Here is a 15,669-nt window from a genome sequence, read left to right as displayed (position 1 = left end):
TAGGTGGCTCAGTTAGTTGGGCATCTGACTCTTAATTTTGGCTCAGCTCATGTTCCCAGGGTTGTAGGATTGAGCCCCAAGTTGGGCTTAGCACTGAGTGTGGAGTCTGCTTGAGATTTTTTCTCTCGCTCCCTCTCTCTGCCCCTCCCCCTCACTCTCTCTGTTTCTCTCTCTAAAAAAACAAGCAGCTTCTTAAAAGCTAACCAGAAATTAAATTTCATATCACTCTCATTCTAATATGTTTACATGAACAATATTGATTTTATTTAACTCAAACCAAACTCAAAGACAAAATTTTTCCGAAGAGAGAATTTTGGTTTTTTTAGAAAACTTAAGGAAATTGATAATAAAGGATTTTGAGGGAGAAGGGCTCAGTCTTTGAGTAAATGAAATAGCACCTAGATGAATGTTTCTCAGGAATATTCCGCGCATGAACCAGATTTGGTATGCTTTAATGCATCAAGGGCAGGATGTATGTACTGTCTTTATCAGGACAGTCTAGGACTGCACAGAACCTGAGCAACACATTTAATCTGCCTTCCACACCTGACCCCCAACCTTCCCATTCATGGTGATTCTATTTCCTCTCCAGGAAGCTGTTCCATTGCAGGATCTCTATATTCTTGAAGATGCTTCAGGATCTCCTACAGAGAGCAGCATGGGAGGTAGAAAGTGTCTAGATTTGGAGTTAGCAGACCTGGGTTCCAGCTGAGGCTTTAATCGCTGACAAACTGTTACCATCCTGTTTTCTAACTTGTAAAATGGTATGTGTAATGCCCACCCTACTTATCTCATGCAGTTAATGTGAAGAATTAACTATAAACCGTAAGCTAAACTACCTTTTATAAACTATAAAGCCCTATGGTGAGGTATCATTAGAACAGAAGCTAGGATTTAGAGTCATTTATTTCTTTACTCTCACTATGGGTGTGAAAATGGAGAAAAGCAGTGTCTTGCACTTTTTTTTTTTTACTTTTTGGTGCTTCTTGATGTTTGTTTGTTTGATTAATAGATAATAGTCACTGACATTTTGTCACAGTCACTCCTCAGTCCCTAAGCAAGAGATTCTTAAGAATAAGTGGTCTATAGTATCATTTCATCTATCACCATTTGTCTGAAGCCAAAGAAACATACAGTACTGAGATAAGATTTTGTTCTATAGCACTGAACAAATTCAGGGAATTCAAGACTCTAACAAATAAAAGTTAAAGTGTCAGTCATCATTTCAACAGCTCTTAATGAACCGGCATCTATGCTGAGGCTAATGACATGTGTAGTCAATATTAGTAATCAGTACTCGCTTACCATTGCAGATCCAACACGGCTGACCTTGATGGGATTCCCTCTACCAGAAAGGTCCATTTCTGCTCTATCCATCACATACAGGCAAGCATCAAGGATGCCATCCTCAAACTATTTGGGAAAAATGAAAAAAAAAAAAGAAAAAAAAAAAAAGAAAAAGAGAAACTTCTTAATATCCACTTTGCAAAGCTGATATTTTATGCCGAAAAAAATTAAAAGAAAGCACAACAAAATGTTCAGGAATGTGTGTTTCCTATATAGCCATTATCCATAATCCTTAGTATGAAATACTAAAGTAGAAGGAAGAAGACATCCTCTTTTGTTTTTCAGTAAAATGGATAAAAACATACAAGCAAGCTAGGAACATAAAACAGGACTACTAAAGAGCTGGCATACTCAAGGACCATGAACCAACTTGAAGCTCTTCAGAAAACTGTACAAGTTAATTTAGAAGATTTCTCCAGCATGTGGGCTCCAGCTCCCAAGGCAGAGGAATGAACGATTTACCAAAGTAAGGCCAAAGCCTCGAGACCTCAAAAGTAACATGAATCCTTGCGCTTTTCGAAAACAAATGGCTCTCAGGTACATCACAGGGAGGTACTTTGGGACTGTATACCTTGCACTGGAAGTAGTAGGAGACCTCGTGTCACAAACGTCTGCCCAAGGTCTCCCTTCTTTTAAAACAAAGTGGACTCTAGGGTCAAAGGGCAGGCAAGAAGGCCTGGAGAAAGTTTATATTATCAAGGGAACAGCCTGGTAGTCTGCTCCATTGCAGAATCTGTGTTCAAGATGTTTCAGGATCCCCTACAGAGAGCAGCACAGGAGGCTGTTCATAATTGATTTCCTTAGAAAGAACTACTGACCCCATGAAACACCACGATTTTCTTTTAAAAGAAAAGGAGGAGTGGGGCGCCTGGGTGGCGCAGTCGGTTAAGCGTCCGACTTCAGCCAGGTCACGATCTTGCGGTCCGTGAGTTCGAGCCCCGCGTCGGGCTCTGGGCTGATGGCTCAGAGCCTGGAGCCTGCTTCTGATTCTGTGTCTCCCTCTCTCTCTGCCCCTCCCCCGTTCATGCTCTGTCTCTCTCTGTCCCAAAAATAAATAAACGTTGAAAAAAAAATAAGCTTTAAAAGAAAAGGAGGAGGACAAGGACAAAATAGTAATAAAATGGAAAAATGGGGATATTTCACCTATACTGCACCTCGCTGTACAAGAGACTTCCCTGAATATAAATGCTTTGCATATTATCCACCCACGTACCTGTGACAGAAACCATAGTCTTAATGGCTAATAACCATGTAGTTCTTTATTAAATCCAGTTAGCATACCAACTTTGTGTGCACCCTGAACTGATGGGATGGATGCAGTAAAGTAAGGGCACTATTTCTTCAGGTATATAATAAAGAACTCATTATTCTGGTTCTTATTAAGCACCATTTCTCTGTCTGTGGGACATGAAGCAGTGAATTGAAGAGGTAAAGAAATAGTTATAGGACTAGTTGTTTCTCTGCATCACAGCAAACTACTGGCTTGGCTGGTTACTTGGACTGAAAGACCCATATTCATGGACTCTGATGACAACAGACAGATGGTGGCTGTGCTCAAGGGGGTATACCCAAAAACTACTCGGCATGCTGGCTGAGGAGTGTCCTGATCATGCTTGGGACTCTTTCCCAGTCCTACTTGTTACCCACCTTGGTGAATTTTTTCTTATTAGTTCTCTACATAATGTCACTTTGGGGACATAAATAGAATCACACCTACACATTAGGATTTAGAACACTAGACAATAGGCAATATCATGGATTGTATGTCACTCAGGAAGGGAGGGCTTGTAACCAGGGAGCAAGGTGGGCTGCAAAAGCAGAAGAACACACAGATGATCCTCTTGGCAGGACATCAGAAATGCAGGTGGGCATGTGATTTCTCAGGAGTCCGGGTGAATGAGCGGGACATAAAGTCAGGCAGACAAGGCAAGAACTAGTGATGACACAGGTCCCAGTGGCCAAGCTGGAGCAGGGGTAGGGGATGCAAGGGGAGCCCACATGGAAGTCAAAAGAAGACATGAGAAGCCAAGAAAGTATCATGGGACCTGCTGAGGCCGGGTTCCATAAAATGTGCCCCCTAGATACCCAGAACAATGGTGCACAATTCCCATCAGCTCAGCCAAAACTCTCTACTAAATAACACATTCACCTTTTCTCATGTTGCTAAGGAGGAACCTTTGCTGAACCACAGGACAGTGCATTCATTTATGGTAATATGGTAGAAATATCAGTCACTTGTTCCACTGTTAAAGATACCAAGCTGAAATAGTTTGAATTATTGAATATCTAAAATGGAATATCATTTGCTATTTTATATCCAGGCAGTCATGTGAGATGGCAGTTGATAAAATGTCTCAAGGCAAAAGTCCAGTGGGCCCTCCTTTGATGAAATGGTAACCGTCTTTTCTAATTCTAATTTTCTAGTATCTTATACTAACATTTAAAAAAGGTGATTTCTTTGAGTTGAGCACACACCTTGCAGTTATCATTATCAAAACACTTTTCCTTATAAGAAAAAGAGAACTTTAGTCCATTTGATGTTGAAGAATGATGTCTGAGCTAATGAGACTTCTCTGTACTGGATGACAAGCATTTCTCACTAGAATGCCATGTTATCCATAGAATCTCTGATCTCTGGAATGTTGTAATACCTGAAGAGACGTGATTGCAGTGGCTAAATTATGCAGTTGCCTTTGTAAGTCTCTGCTCCTAGGCTGCTTGGAGCCTCAGATCCTGAAAAGCAGGAAATTGTGCATGTCTAATATCCACATATGGTGCTTTGCAGTGAAACATGTGACAAAAAAGTATCGAGGAAAAATGTCCTTGACAGTGACAAATTGTAAATGCCTCACCTGACCATAGCTCCAGCTTCTAGTCTTGATATCATTGAAGTCTCCATAAAATATAACCCCGATGTCATTCAGGACATACTCTTCTCTTTCTTTATCATCATCCAGATACACAGCATCCTCTGTGTCAGAATTTAAACATAATGACAATTACCAAACCAGACTGTTTTTGTAGACTTGTAAGTGTGTTCTGGTCCTAAACTGCAATTTAATCAACTAAATGAAAAAAAAAATGTCTTTTGTTTCCACTAAAGAGAGCTCATTTCCCAATATGTAATTTCAGCAATGGTGAACCTAATCAGTGGCCGAGATCAGCATGTAAAGGATGGCATTTGTCAGCAAAATGCTGACAAACTCTGGCTTTAAGTTCCAAGCAGCACAATTAAATTGACATGTCTCATTAAACATTTTTAGGATTCTGGGACATCAGTAGTTTCAGAATCAAAATTCCATGATGCAGATATGAATCTATAACAGAGCGAAGAATAATTTCCAAGCTATTAACGTTAATAGAAAACTAGCCGAACTGAAATGATTTTTAAAACAAGTCTGGGGCATATTAGAATACAGCATGGTCTGTCATGCCTGGTGTGTGTGGCCCATCACTGACAGGAGGAGGCAGGCTGGGGGTCATCTCCTATCAATGAACAATCCTTTGTGAATGTGTTGGTAAGTGTGTATGCCTGACTGGCCTGCTGAGTCAGCTTCTTCCATCACAAGGACTTTTCTTCCCTGTGGCTATAATCTCAGAAAGGCCATGCTCCCCACCTGCATACTTAGTAATCAGCCTGGTACTTATTCCCAGGCCAGGTATGAAGGCGTCAAAAGCATCATTAATAAAGGCAGGACAATACAGACATAAGTTACACTGAAGTCAATTTGCATGTCTGGAACAGGGGCATGTTTGATTCTGATTGGGGACATGACTTATGTTTCTCTAGCCCAGGTCATACCTGCCACCCCTATTACCTTTTGGGGACTCTTTCCTCCTCATTCCATGATAAGACTTTTACCACTCTCTTTGGAGTGGCTGTCAACTTGGCTGCACATTAGAATCATCTGGGTAGATTCAAAAACTTCTGATTCTTCTTAGAACTCTAAATTAATTAAATCAGAATCTCTGGGGGTAGGGGAGATCCAGGCATCAGGTGTTTTTTTTTTTTTTTTATTATTTAATTAATTAATTAATTAATTTCACGCATCAGTGATTCTGACATGCAACCCAAACTGAAAACAAATGCTCTAGCCCTTTGTTATCAAAAAAATTGTTGAAAGACCAGTGGCATCAGTGGCACCTGGAAGTTCATGAGAAATCCAGTCTCAGGCCCCAGCTCAAGACCTACTAAATCAGAATCTGCACAGTAACAACACCTGTAGGGGATTTTCCTATACATTAAGGTTTGCAAAGCACTGTTCAGTCCAACCAGCTTAGATCCCCATTCTGGGCTACATTATAACTTTGCTTGATTCTTTGGAGAATCCTTGTTCTTGTCTTATCTCCAGTACTTTGTTCTACCTTCCTCTTTCTTTCTTCTCCCTTTTGCCTACTATTTGCCTGGTTTCATGCAACTGTAAACAAATATGCACACACACACACACACACACACATATTTATGTGGATACTAATATCCCATAAACTGCACACATTTAAAGTGTACAATTTCACAATCGAAATAGTAGACACACCCATCACCATAAAATGTCCTTATGTCCCTTTGTAATCCTGCCCTCTGGATTCTCTCTCTGACCTACCACTCCTGCCAGAGAACCCCGAATATGCTTTTGGTCATTGTAAATTCACTTGCATTTCCTAAGATTTTATACAAAAAGAATCCAGTGTCTACTTTTTGGGGGTTCTGGCTTCTTTCACTCAGGCTAGTTATATGAAATTCATCCCATATGTATCAATGGCTCATTCATCCCAAAGCCATTTCATGTTTCCAGAACAATCAGAGTCACATGACAAATGTGCTACGGGCTTCCCTCCACCCTGGCAGATGTGAGCTCTGATGCTTCACACAGGCCTTCCCAGGCCTGGAGGCAGAATGCCATGGTTTTACAGCAATCTCCAATTAGGCAAAGGCCCCTAAACTGAAATGAGAGCTTCATTTCCCAGTGGAACAAACCAGGGACAGTACATAAAGGAGTGCCAATGGAGTCTGAGGTCACTCTTTCTGAGTAGAGAGGCACAAAAGAACATTTTTAAAGGAAAATAACATGAGGGTGTGCTTGAAGGGGCAATGATCATTTACATGGGAAGTCCTCCACCAGATGCAATCAAAACATCCTGAAAAGTAAAGGCCACGTTTGTTTTCATTCTTTTATGATAGTGGTTTAACTGTTGGGACCATTGTAATGATAACATTGTAGTCAGATGGGTTTCAAATGCCTATTATTGAGATCGAAATCTCTTAAGATCACTGAGGTCTAGAAGTGCCATTTGGGAATGCTTTTTTAACATGTCAATACAATATGAGATGTTTATGGCCTTGTCCTATAAGCTATTAGAAACTGGATTGTATTATAGAGCCACTGTAATTTAAGCGATTGATATAAAAATAGATTAATGGGTCAAAATAGAGAGCTTAGAAATAGATGTTACTATATGCATGTTTCTATGAAATTAATATGTGGTAAAGAAAATATTATAAATCAAAGAAGATGACTGGAGTCTTTATTAAATTCAGCTGAGAAAATTGGCTGTGTGGGAAAGGTAAATTTTCTGTACATCAAAATAAATTGAAAATTAATTTAAAATCTGAATTAAAAAATAGAATGCATAGGAAATTTAAAATAAAAATTTAAATTATTAAACAATAAGTAAATAAAAACTTAAAAAAAGAAAAAAATAAATTGAATATTTGGTCTCTAGATGAAAAAGTTTTATACAAACAAATATAATAGAAAAGGTAAAAAAGGAAATAACTAATGTGGTTTTTTAATATAAATATAAAACTTGAATTTCAGATACAATAAAATTTAAAGTACATAAAAAACTAGAGAAATATGTCCAACAACAGAAAATGTTAGCATATTTTCCTTATATGTAAAGAATTTCAATAAATTGATGAGAAAGTCATAAAGTGCATTTAAAGTCAGCAAAAGGAAAACCCGTTCACAGAAGAGAAAATGCACATAGAAAACAAATGTATAAAAGCAATTTTAACTGAGTAGTAACCCAAGGACTGCAAAGGTTTACAAATAAATTTTTATCCACAAAAAATATAATTTCAATCTATTTTCATTCTTCTACAGATAATATTTTTTTTTTTAAATTTTTTTTTTTCAACGTTTTATTTATTTTTGGGACAGAGAGAGAGAGAGACAGAGCATGAACGGGGGAGGGGCAGAGAGAGAGGGAGACACAGAATCGGAAACAGGCTCCAGGCTCTGAGCGTCAGCCCAGAGCCTGACGCGGGGCTCGAACTCACGGACCGTGAGATCATGACCTGGCTGAAGTCGGACGCTTAACCGACAGCGCCACCCAGGCGCCCCCAGATAATATTTTTTAACTTGACTTTAAAGTTTGGATTTTTCTTTGAACTTTTGACATTTAAACAGTTTGCATCTAGGTGTGGGTCTTTTTTTTTTTTTTTTTTTTCATTTACCAGGTTTGATGCACTATGATCCTTTATAGTTTGACAATGTAAGTCTTTCTTCAGCTTTGGGAATTTCTTTCCCTTTTATCTTTGACTATTTTATTCTTTTTATTTTTCTGCATTTTCTTATAATAAAGTGACTTTTAGGCAGATATTAAATTTTCCCGATGTCTTCCATGCCTCTTATCATACTTTCCTCTCCCTCTCTCTCTCTCTCTCTCTATATATATATATATATATATACATATATATATCTGTATATCTATATATCTATATCTATCTATATCTGTGTGTGTGTGTGTGTGTGTACACAAAAATATGTATGCAGTATATAAGAAAGTATGATAAGGTGCATAGAATATGTATATATTTTGTTCCATATATTTTACAGTATTAGAGGTAGGAGCAAGAAAGAATACCATCTCCAGAAGAATTGGGGAATTCCTGGAATAAAAAATGGTTGGATGAAGTTTGATCATCCAGGTAATGGGCAACTATAGTAAGGCATTGGGAAGATCTCTATATACTACTACAGAGGGATATCTAGGAAATCTTGTTAGATTAAAAAAGTGGAAAAATATGTATATAGGTTACTACTTTTTATCTAAGAAAGAAGGGAGATAAATAGGTAAGTAGGTAGATACATATTTATATAAATACACATATGTACTTACATTTTTAAATGTAGAGATAAGCCAAAAATTAACAAAGTTATTATCTAAAGTGTAGGAGGGAGGGTTGGGAGTTAGACTTTCTTTCTGAAGTATCTTTATTGTTTTGTAATTTGACTCTGAGGTTATGTAAATGTTTTGTAAAGTTATAAAACAAAACTAAATAGAAATAAAAGACAAAGCAGTTTCTAAATAAATGAAGCCAAAATGAAACAAATGAATATGACTCTAATAGATTAGTGGCTTTGAAAAAGAGAACTATTTCAAGTTACTTTGGTTTTATTTTTTAATTAATTAATTATTTATTTATTTATTTTTGAGAGAGAAAGAGAGAGGCAGAGTGTGAGTGGGGGAAGGGCAGAAAGAGGAGACACAGAATCCAAAGCAGGCTCCAGGCTCTGAGCTGTCAGCACAGAGCCTGCTGCAAGCCTCGACCTCATGGTCTGCAAGACCATGACCTGAGCTGAAGTAGGATGCTTAACCAACTGAGCCACCCAGGTGCCCCTATTTATGTATTTTTTTGAGAGAGAGAGTGAGCAAGATAGCACAAAAGAGAGTGGGCATTTGTGCATGAGTTGGGGAGGGGCAGAGGGAGAATCTTAATAAGGCTTCATGCCCAGTGCAGAGCCCCATAACTTGGGGCTCAATCTCCCCAGGGTGAGATCACGACCTGAGCTGAAATCAAGAGTTGGACACTAAACCCAGTGAAGCCACCCAGGTGCCCCATGTTTCAAGTTACTTTATTTAAAAAAAAATTATTTTGAGAGAGAAAGTGCACACAAGTGAGCAGAGAAGGGGCAGAGATAGAGAGAGGGGAAGGAGGGCGAGAGAATCCCAAGTAGGCTCTGCACTGTCAACACAGAGCCCTAGGCACAGCTTGAATTCATGAACCTTGAGATCATGGACCTGAGCTGAAATCAAGAGTCAGATGCTTAACTGACTGAGCCATCCAGGCACCCCTCAAGTTACTTTAAAACAGAGTAATTTTACTATATATCTGCCGTAGAATATAACATAAAGACAAGAAAAACTGTAAAATAAACAAATAAAAAAAAGAGAAAGTAAACTGTTTTAGTAACCATGTTGTTACTGATAATATTGATATTGTTATTTTGAAATGAATATGATATAAGCAATCATGTTAATGGCATTAGAAGCCAAGGTTTGCAGGATAAGAGAAAAAATACATAAGTAAAATCAAAGAAATGGAATTTGAAACCTCATATTTTAATTTCAAGCCACTTCTTACCTAGTATTCTTTTGCAAATCATTTTAGATTTAGTGCTATCTTTCCTCAATTGTTTTATTAATTTTTTTTTAATCTGGAGGGAAGGGCATTCTTTTCTTTTTCTCTCTCTTTTTTTTTTTTTAGTGACTTACAGGCATGCTCTGATGGTACTGCAGCCTCCAGAAATGGGTATCATAACTCCTGCTGTTGCAGACTAAGAGCTGGACCGATTTTGAATAAGAATGAAAGCATTAAAAAAAATCTGACTTCAAAAAGAAATTTTTCCTTAAAATCTTTGTAAAATGGCTACAAGACTGACTCATCCTTGGAAAGCATCATAACTGAGTGAGGTTCACATGCTTGCTGACCCTCCCAGTGCCATCCATTTCTAGAAGTTCCCTATCTGCTTGTGCATCCTCTCTCAATCTTATATGCACAGTCTTTTTTTTTTGACTCCAGAGAAAGAAAAATGTATTGAATAAAGAAATTTAATACATAAAATTATTAAATAATTCTTTTAAAAGTGTAACTTAATCATGTCAAGGATAAAGCCAAAGAACTTGTCTGAAAATGCTGCCTGGAGCCTACTGTGTAAATGCAGGTGTTTTGTAAAATAATCTTGAAACTATATATTGACACGTGTTTGGTCGGATTGCATCAGGTTTAATTTGTTTTGTTTTTCATTTGAAAATGACTTTAGCATTGATTCATTCCATGATTACCACATTCTTCCATTAAGAGATGTAAATCAGTGCATTAATACTTCAGAAGTCTTAAAGAGTATGAACTTTGGGGTTAGGCGGCTTCTTTGTTTCTTCTCTGTCCATCCGTGTCAGTTAAGATATTTGTTTCTAAGAAATCCTTTGATGTTTTAAGCCAGAAATTAGTTTCATAAAGCTATTTTTGAGTATAGTTTGTATGAAGGAAAAATATTTAGCTTTGGTAATAACTTTTCCAAGCTGACCCCGCTCTAGCAAGATATTTTTCAGTGCTTTTATTTTATTAGATTATGTATTTTTTCTGAAATATTTTGTAATAATTAACTTTTTTTGGTATTTGTTCCATATGAAAGGTAGTTGGTCTGTAATTAAATTGCAAATCTAAAACCACTGTTAGTTTTGTAATTCAAAGTATAGGTAATTTTGTCCTAGTACATCATCATTCCACCTGCTGCTATAGCTGGGATCCCATTGGTCCTCTAGCTACCATTCATTTCCTCACAGTTCACAAATGAAGAATGAGAAATTCAGTGAATGCAGTTACTAATCTTATCGGGGGGGATGAATCTCATTTCACCAAAATTAAATTGTATTTGCACTAAAATGATGATACAAGTTGATGGCACACTCTGGAGTTAGAAGAACTCCTCACTTAAGACTCCAAAGTGGCTTATTCAGCTAAATTATAGGTGACTACTCTTCACTTTGTTCACCCACTGGGGAGTGTGATTTTTTTTTAATGTTGAAAGGTGGACATTCTAACTGCTGTCAAATATCTCTGTTTTAGGAAGACATAACAAGAAAATTAAAAAAATATATATGAAGGGAGATACTGCTTATCTTTTCCCATATTTTTGTATTTATTCTTTTATGGCCTTCAAACACATTTTTGGAGATTTGCTTTCACCATGATTTTTCATCAACAAATATTATTAAGATATTTTTTTTCTATTTCTACTAGTCCCTGCAATACTATCAAGTGTTTCAATCAGAGCATACTATGATAGTCAGAAATCGAATTCCATTATAATAAAATATCAAATAAAAGGAATTTATAAAAAAATAAATTTAAGTTGAAAATATCCTTAATAGCTCATAATGCATTTTCTCTTTAAAAACTACATTTTCAACTTCTGTCCACTGAAAAGAACTGGAAGAAACAACCATTGCAGAAGCAGTGAGTCTCTTGAGCCTAGATTATGGTCTCTAAGTATCATTCTTTTCTCTCCCCTCTCCTTACTAGAAAGTACCCAGGTTCCTTAAGAGACATGACTCATAACAAATCTGGGTCAAGAATTGTACAAGACCATTTTGAAATACTTCCTCCTACCAGAAAATAAAGAGGCTATTAAAGATTCTAAGAGTCACGACAAGGAATCAGAAATAAATTTGAAGGGGCATTCACTGTCCAAAAAGAAGACAATTCAAATATGAAAAAGAAGTCACTGCAAAGGATTAAAACACAAAAAATTTCAATATTCATAAATTTATAGTAATTTAAAAAAATTCATTGGTTATCTTTGCAGGGTGCTAAAAACCAACTCATTATTCTGATAACTTAGAAATAAGGAAAGAGACACATATCTAGACTTCTTATATGAAAACTACCTCAAGGCAACAAAATAAGTGATGCTAATAAATGCAGAAGCAATGGTAAGATTAGAATATCACCATTTTTGCAATTGCTAATGAAATAATGAATCTAGGCTTTGTTAAATGGCTAGTGGGGAACTTCATAATGGATGGATAAGATTGACAAAACCTAATCCTATTGATAAATCTAAATATCACTAAAAAAGTGACAACCAATCATTATGTATCTCCTGATGGGATGGATGCCCTGAGAAGCATACAGCATGACTTAATAGTATTCTTGCTCTACCTTCCCAACCCCTGCCCCTGCCACAAAAAGAAAATGTTTCTCTTTAAGACAAATTTGATTGAGTCTCAGATCAAGCTAACTGCTTAACAGAAAATACAGGGGCTACAGAAATGTTACATGACATCAGGAGATAGCCTAAGATGTGGAAAAATCTTGATAATCATTGAATCTGGGAGATATATAAATAGATATTCACTGTACTATTCTTTCTATTTTTGAGCTTGTTTGAAAACTTTAATAATAAAAATAAACCTTGCCAGAGGGCATAAAAGAAAACTTGAATAAATAAGAAAAAAATTTCAAAATGTTTCTAATTCCTGTAAAGATTCAATATTGTAAAGATATAAATTCTACTCAAATTAGTTGATATAGTCAATGAAAACCCAACGAAAATTCTACTCAGATTTTTTGAGAATTCCGCATTTTAAAAGTTCATCGAAAAAGGCAATGTGAAAAAATAGTCAAAAAATAAAATGTTGAAAATGAAGAAATATTGAGGAACATTTCTCACTTTGGCTCTAATTTATCCATTTCGGTATCCATGCCCTTTCCCATGTAACCTGTCATCCTATCTAAAGGTAGAACATCTCCCTTTTTAAAATATTTATTTATTTATTTATTTATTTATTTATATTAATTTTTTTTAACATTTATTTACTTTTGAGAGACAGAGTATGTATTGGGGAGGGGCAGAAAGAGAGGAAGACACAAAATCTGAAGCAAGCTCCAGGGTCTGAGCTGTCATCACCGACCCTGATGTGGGGCTCAAACCCATGAACAGTGAGATCATGACCTGACCTGAAGTCAGACGCTTAGCCGACTGAGCCACTCAGCTGCCATTAGAACACCCCCCTTTGGACCTTGGAGGTTACTTTGGCTAAAGGGTGTTGGTCGAAGTGATGCAGGCAGGGGTTTGAAATGTGCTTGCACACATGACCATACACTCTTGCATTTCTGCCATCATCATGAGAAAAAAAATGTCCTAGCAAGCCCACTAGTCACAGAAGGATGAGGGACATATGGAGCAGAACATCTATATAGCTGTGTGGTGAGGAGTGGGACCTTTCTGGCTATTCTCATCTGAAGCAGAGCTGGCCAGTTCAGCCCAGCTCAACCACAGACAAGTCCCGGATCCATGAGAGAAAATGCTTGTTGTTATAGACCAATGACATTTTCTGGTCTACATTTAAAACTTATTGCGATCTTTTTTTCTTCTAAGTCGATTTTATTTATTTTGAGACAGAGAGAGCACACGCGTGTACACGAGTGGGGGAGGAGCAGAGAGACAGGGAGAGAATGAGAATCCCAAGCAGGCTCTGCTCTGTCAGTATGGAGGTCCACGCAGGGCTCATAAACCATGAGATCATGACCGGAGCCAAAACCAAGAGTAGGATGGCTAAACATCTGAGCCACCCAGGTGCCTCTTTCTGGTTCTTTCTTATATAACAGTCATATATCTATATATATATATATATATATATATATATATATATATATATGTGTGTGTATGTGTGTGTGTGTATATATATATACACACATATATATACATATATATATATATAGCATTACTATGCATTACTATGATTACTAAAGCAAAGTTATAATGAAAACTGATTTTGACACAGTAATAGAAAAACATATGCATAGAGCTAGATGTATATTAGATCTTAGTAGATGATAAACATGGCATTAAAATCAACAGGTAATGATACATCTGATCAATAAATGATATTTTGACAACTGGCTATTCCTGTGGGAAGAAAATTTCAGTAAGACCTTTTTTCGAACTAATAGAAAATTTGTCGATAGATTTAAAAGATTCATGTACATCTCTTCCTGCCATCCCTTAACTCACCTAAATTGTCCCAGATATGAACAGGTCCAGAAATGCAATACTCAATCAATAAATGTATTTTAAAAAGTTCAACTTCACTAATAATTAGAGATATACGAAATAAACCATGAGATGTCAATGTAATACCATATTTTGCCTATAATATTAGCAAATATTAAAACAATTGATAACACCTGGTGTCAATGAAGGTATGAAGACAAGGATATTCTCTTGTACTAGGGCTTTATTATAAACTACAGCAGTCTTTTTAAAGAGTAATTTGGCTGTATCTAGGCAAATTTATTTTTTTTTAATTTTTTTAAAGTTTATTTATTTTTGAGACAGAGGGAGACAGAGCATGAATGGGGGAGGGTCAGAGAGAGGGAGACACAGAATCTGAAACAGGCTCCAGGCTCTGAGCTGTCAGCACAGAGCCTGACGCGGGACTCGAACTCACAGACCGCGAGATCATGACCTGAGCCGAAGTCGGCCGCTTAACCGACTGAGCCACCCAAGCGCTCCATCTAGGCAAATTTAAAATGTGAATTGATTTTGACCAAGCAATGACATTTCTATGTATTTATTCTACAGAAATACATTTGTTTAACATCTATGTGAAACATTCAATACAGCATGGTATGCTATAGTGAAAATAGGAAGCAATCTAAATATTTGTAAGCAGGAGACCAAATCAATTATGGTACAACCACACCCAATGGTTATTAAAAAGAATATGTATGTACTGATATAGAAAATTCTCCAAGATATATTATGCAAGGAAGTAAAATATAGAGTAACATGCACAAACAATTCCACTTGTGTTTTAGAAAAATCCAAACTCTATAGAAATATATACTTATAGCAAAGTATCCAGACAGTACACACAGTTAAAGTTGGGTTTTCTGTGGAGGTTCTCAAGGATCAGAGAGTAGGTGAAAAGGAAAGTTAATGTTTTACCATATATATGACTACATGTATATATTTGAAAAGGGTAATGTATTCAATTAACTGTCAATTAAAATTAAATCCACTCAAAAATGCATCAAATGCATGGAAATACACCAAAGTGTTTGTGATATGTAGATCTCTGAGTTCCTTTTATGCTTTCATTATTTTAATTTCTACAAGGCTTTAATCATCAGAAAAGAGTTAGTTTTGAAACCTAAAAAAATTTTTTTTTAAGTTTGGGGTGCCTGGGTGGCTAAGTTGCTTGAGCATCCAACTTCGGCTCAGGTCATTATCTTGCGGTTTGTGAGTTCAAGCTGTACTTTGGGCTTGCTGCTGTCAGTGCAGAGCCTGCTTTGGATCCTCTGTCCCTCCCCCCCCACCCCCACCACCTCTCCCGCCCCTCTCCTGCTCACACTTTCAAAAATAAACATTTAAGAAAGTTTTTAAAAAGTTAGTTTTAAATGTTGCATTTAAGTGAAGCTATTTAATAAGAGGTTAAGATCAACTTTCAAGTACCAATTTTTCTTCTTATTAAATACCATCATATAACCATACTTTTTCCTCCTTTAAATGTCCCTGCACCCTTTTCTTC

At 36.7% G+C, this 15,669-nt stretch overlaps 1 protein-coding gene across 1 annotated transcript in view; it reads right to left on the bottom strand.

The window, feature by feature from the left end:
• Positions 1-15,669, bottom strand: part of F13A1 (coagulation factor XIII A chain) — a 164,415-nt gene that overhangs the window by 91,263 nt on the left and 57,483 nt on the right. The window contains exons 5-6 of the mRNA XM_045497495.1: positions 4,200-4,318; positions 1,306-1,413 (exon numbers count right to left, since the gene is read on the bottom strand). Of these exons, the coding sequence (XP_045353451.1) occupies positions 1,306-1,413; positions 4,200-4,318 (227 nt within the window). The remainder of the gene's footprint in view (positions 1-1,305; positions 1,414-4,199; positions 4,319-15,669) is intronic.

This window comes from Leopardus geoffroyi, chromosome B2 (genome assembly GCF_018350155.1).
Source record: "Leopardus geoffroyi isolate Oge1 chromosome B2, O.geoffroyi_Oge1_pat1.0, whole genome shotgun sequence".
NCBI lineage: Eukaryota > Metazoa > Chordata > Mammalia > Carnivora > Felidae > Leopardus > Leopardus geoffroyi.
This window is presented reverse-complemented; position numbering and strand designations above follow the sequence as displayed.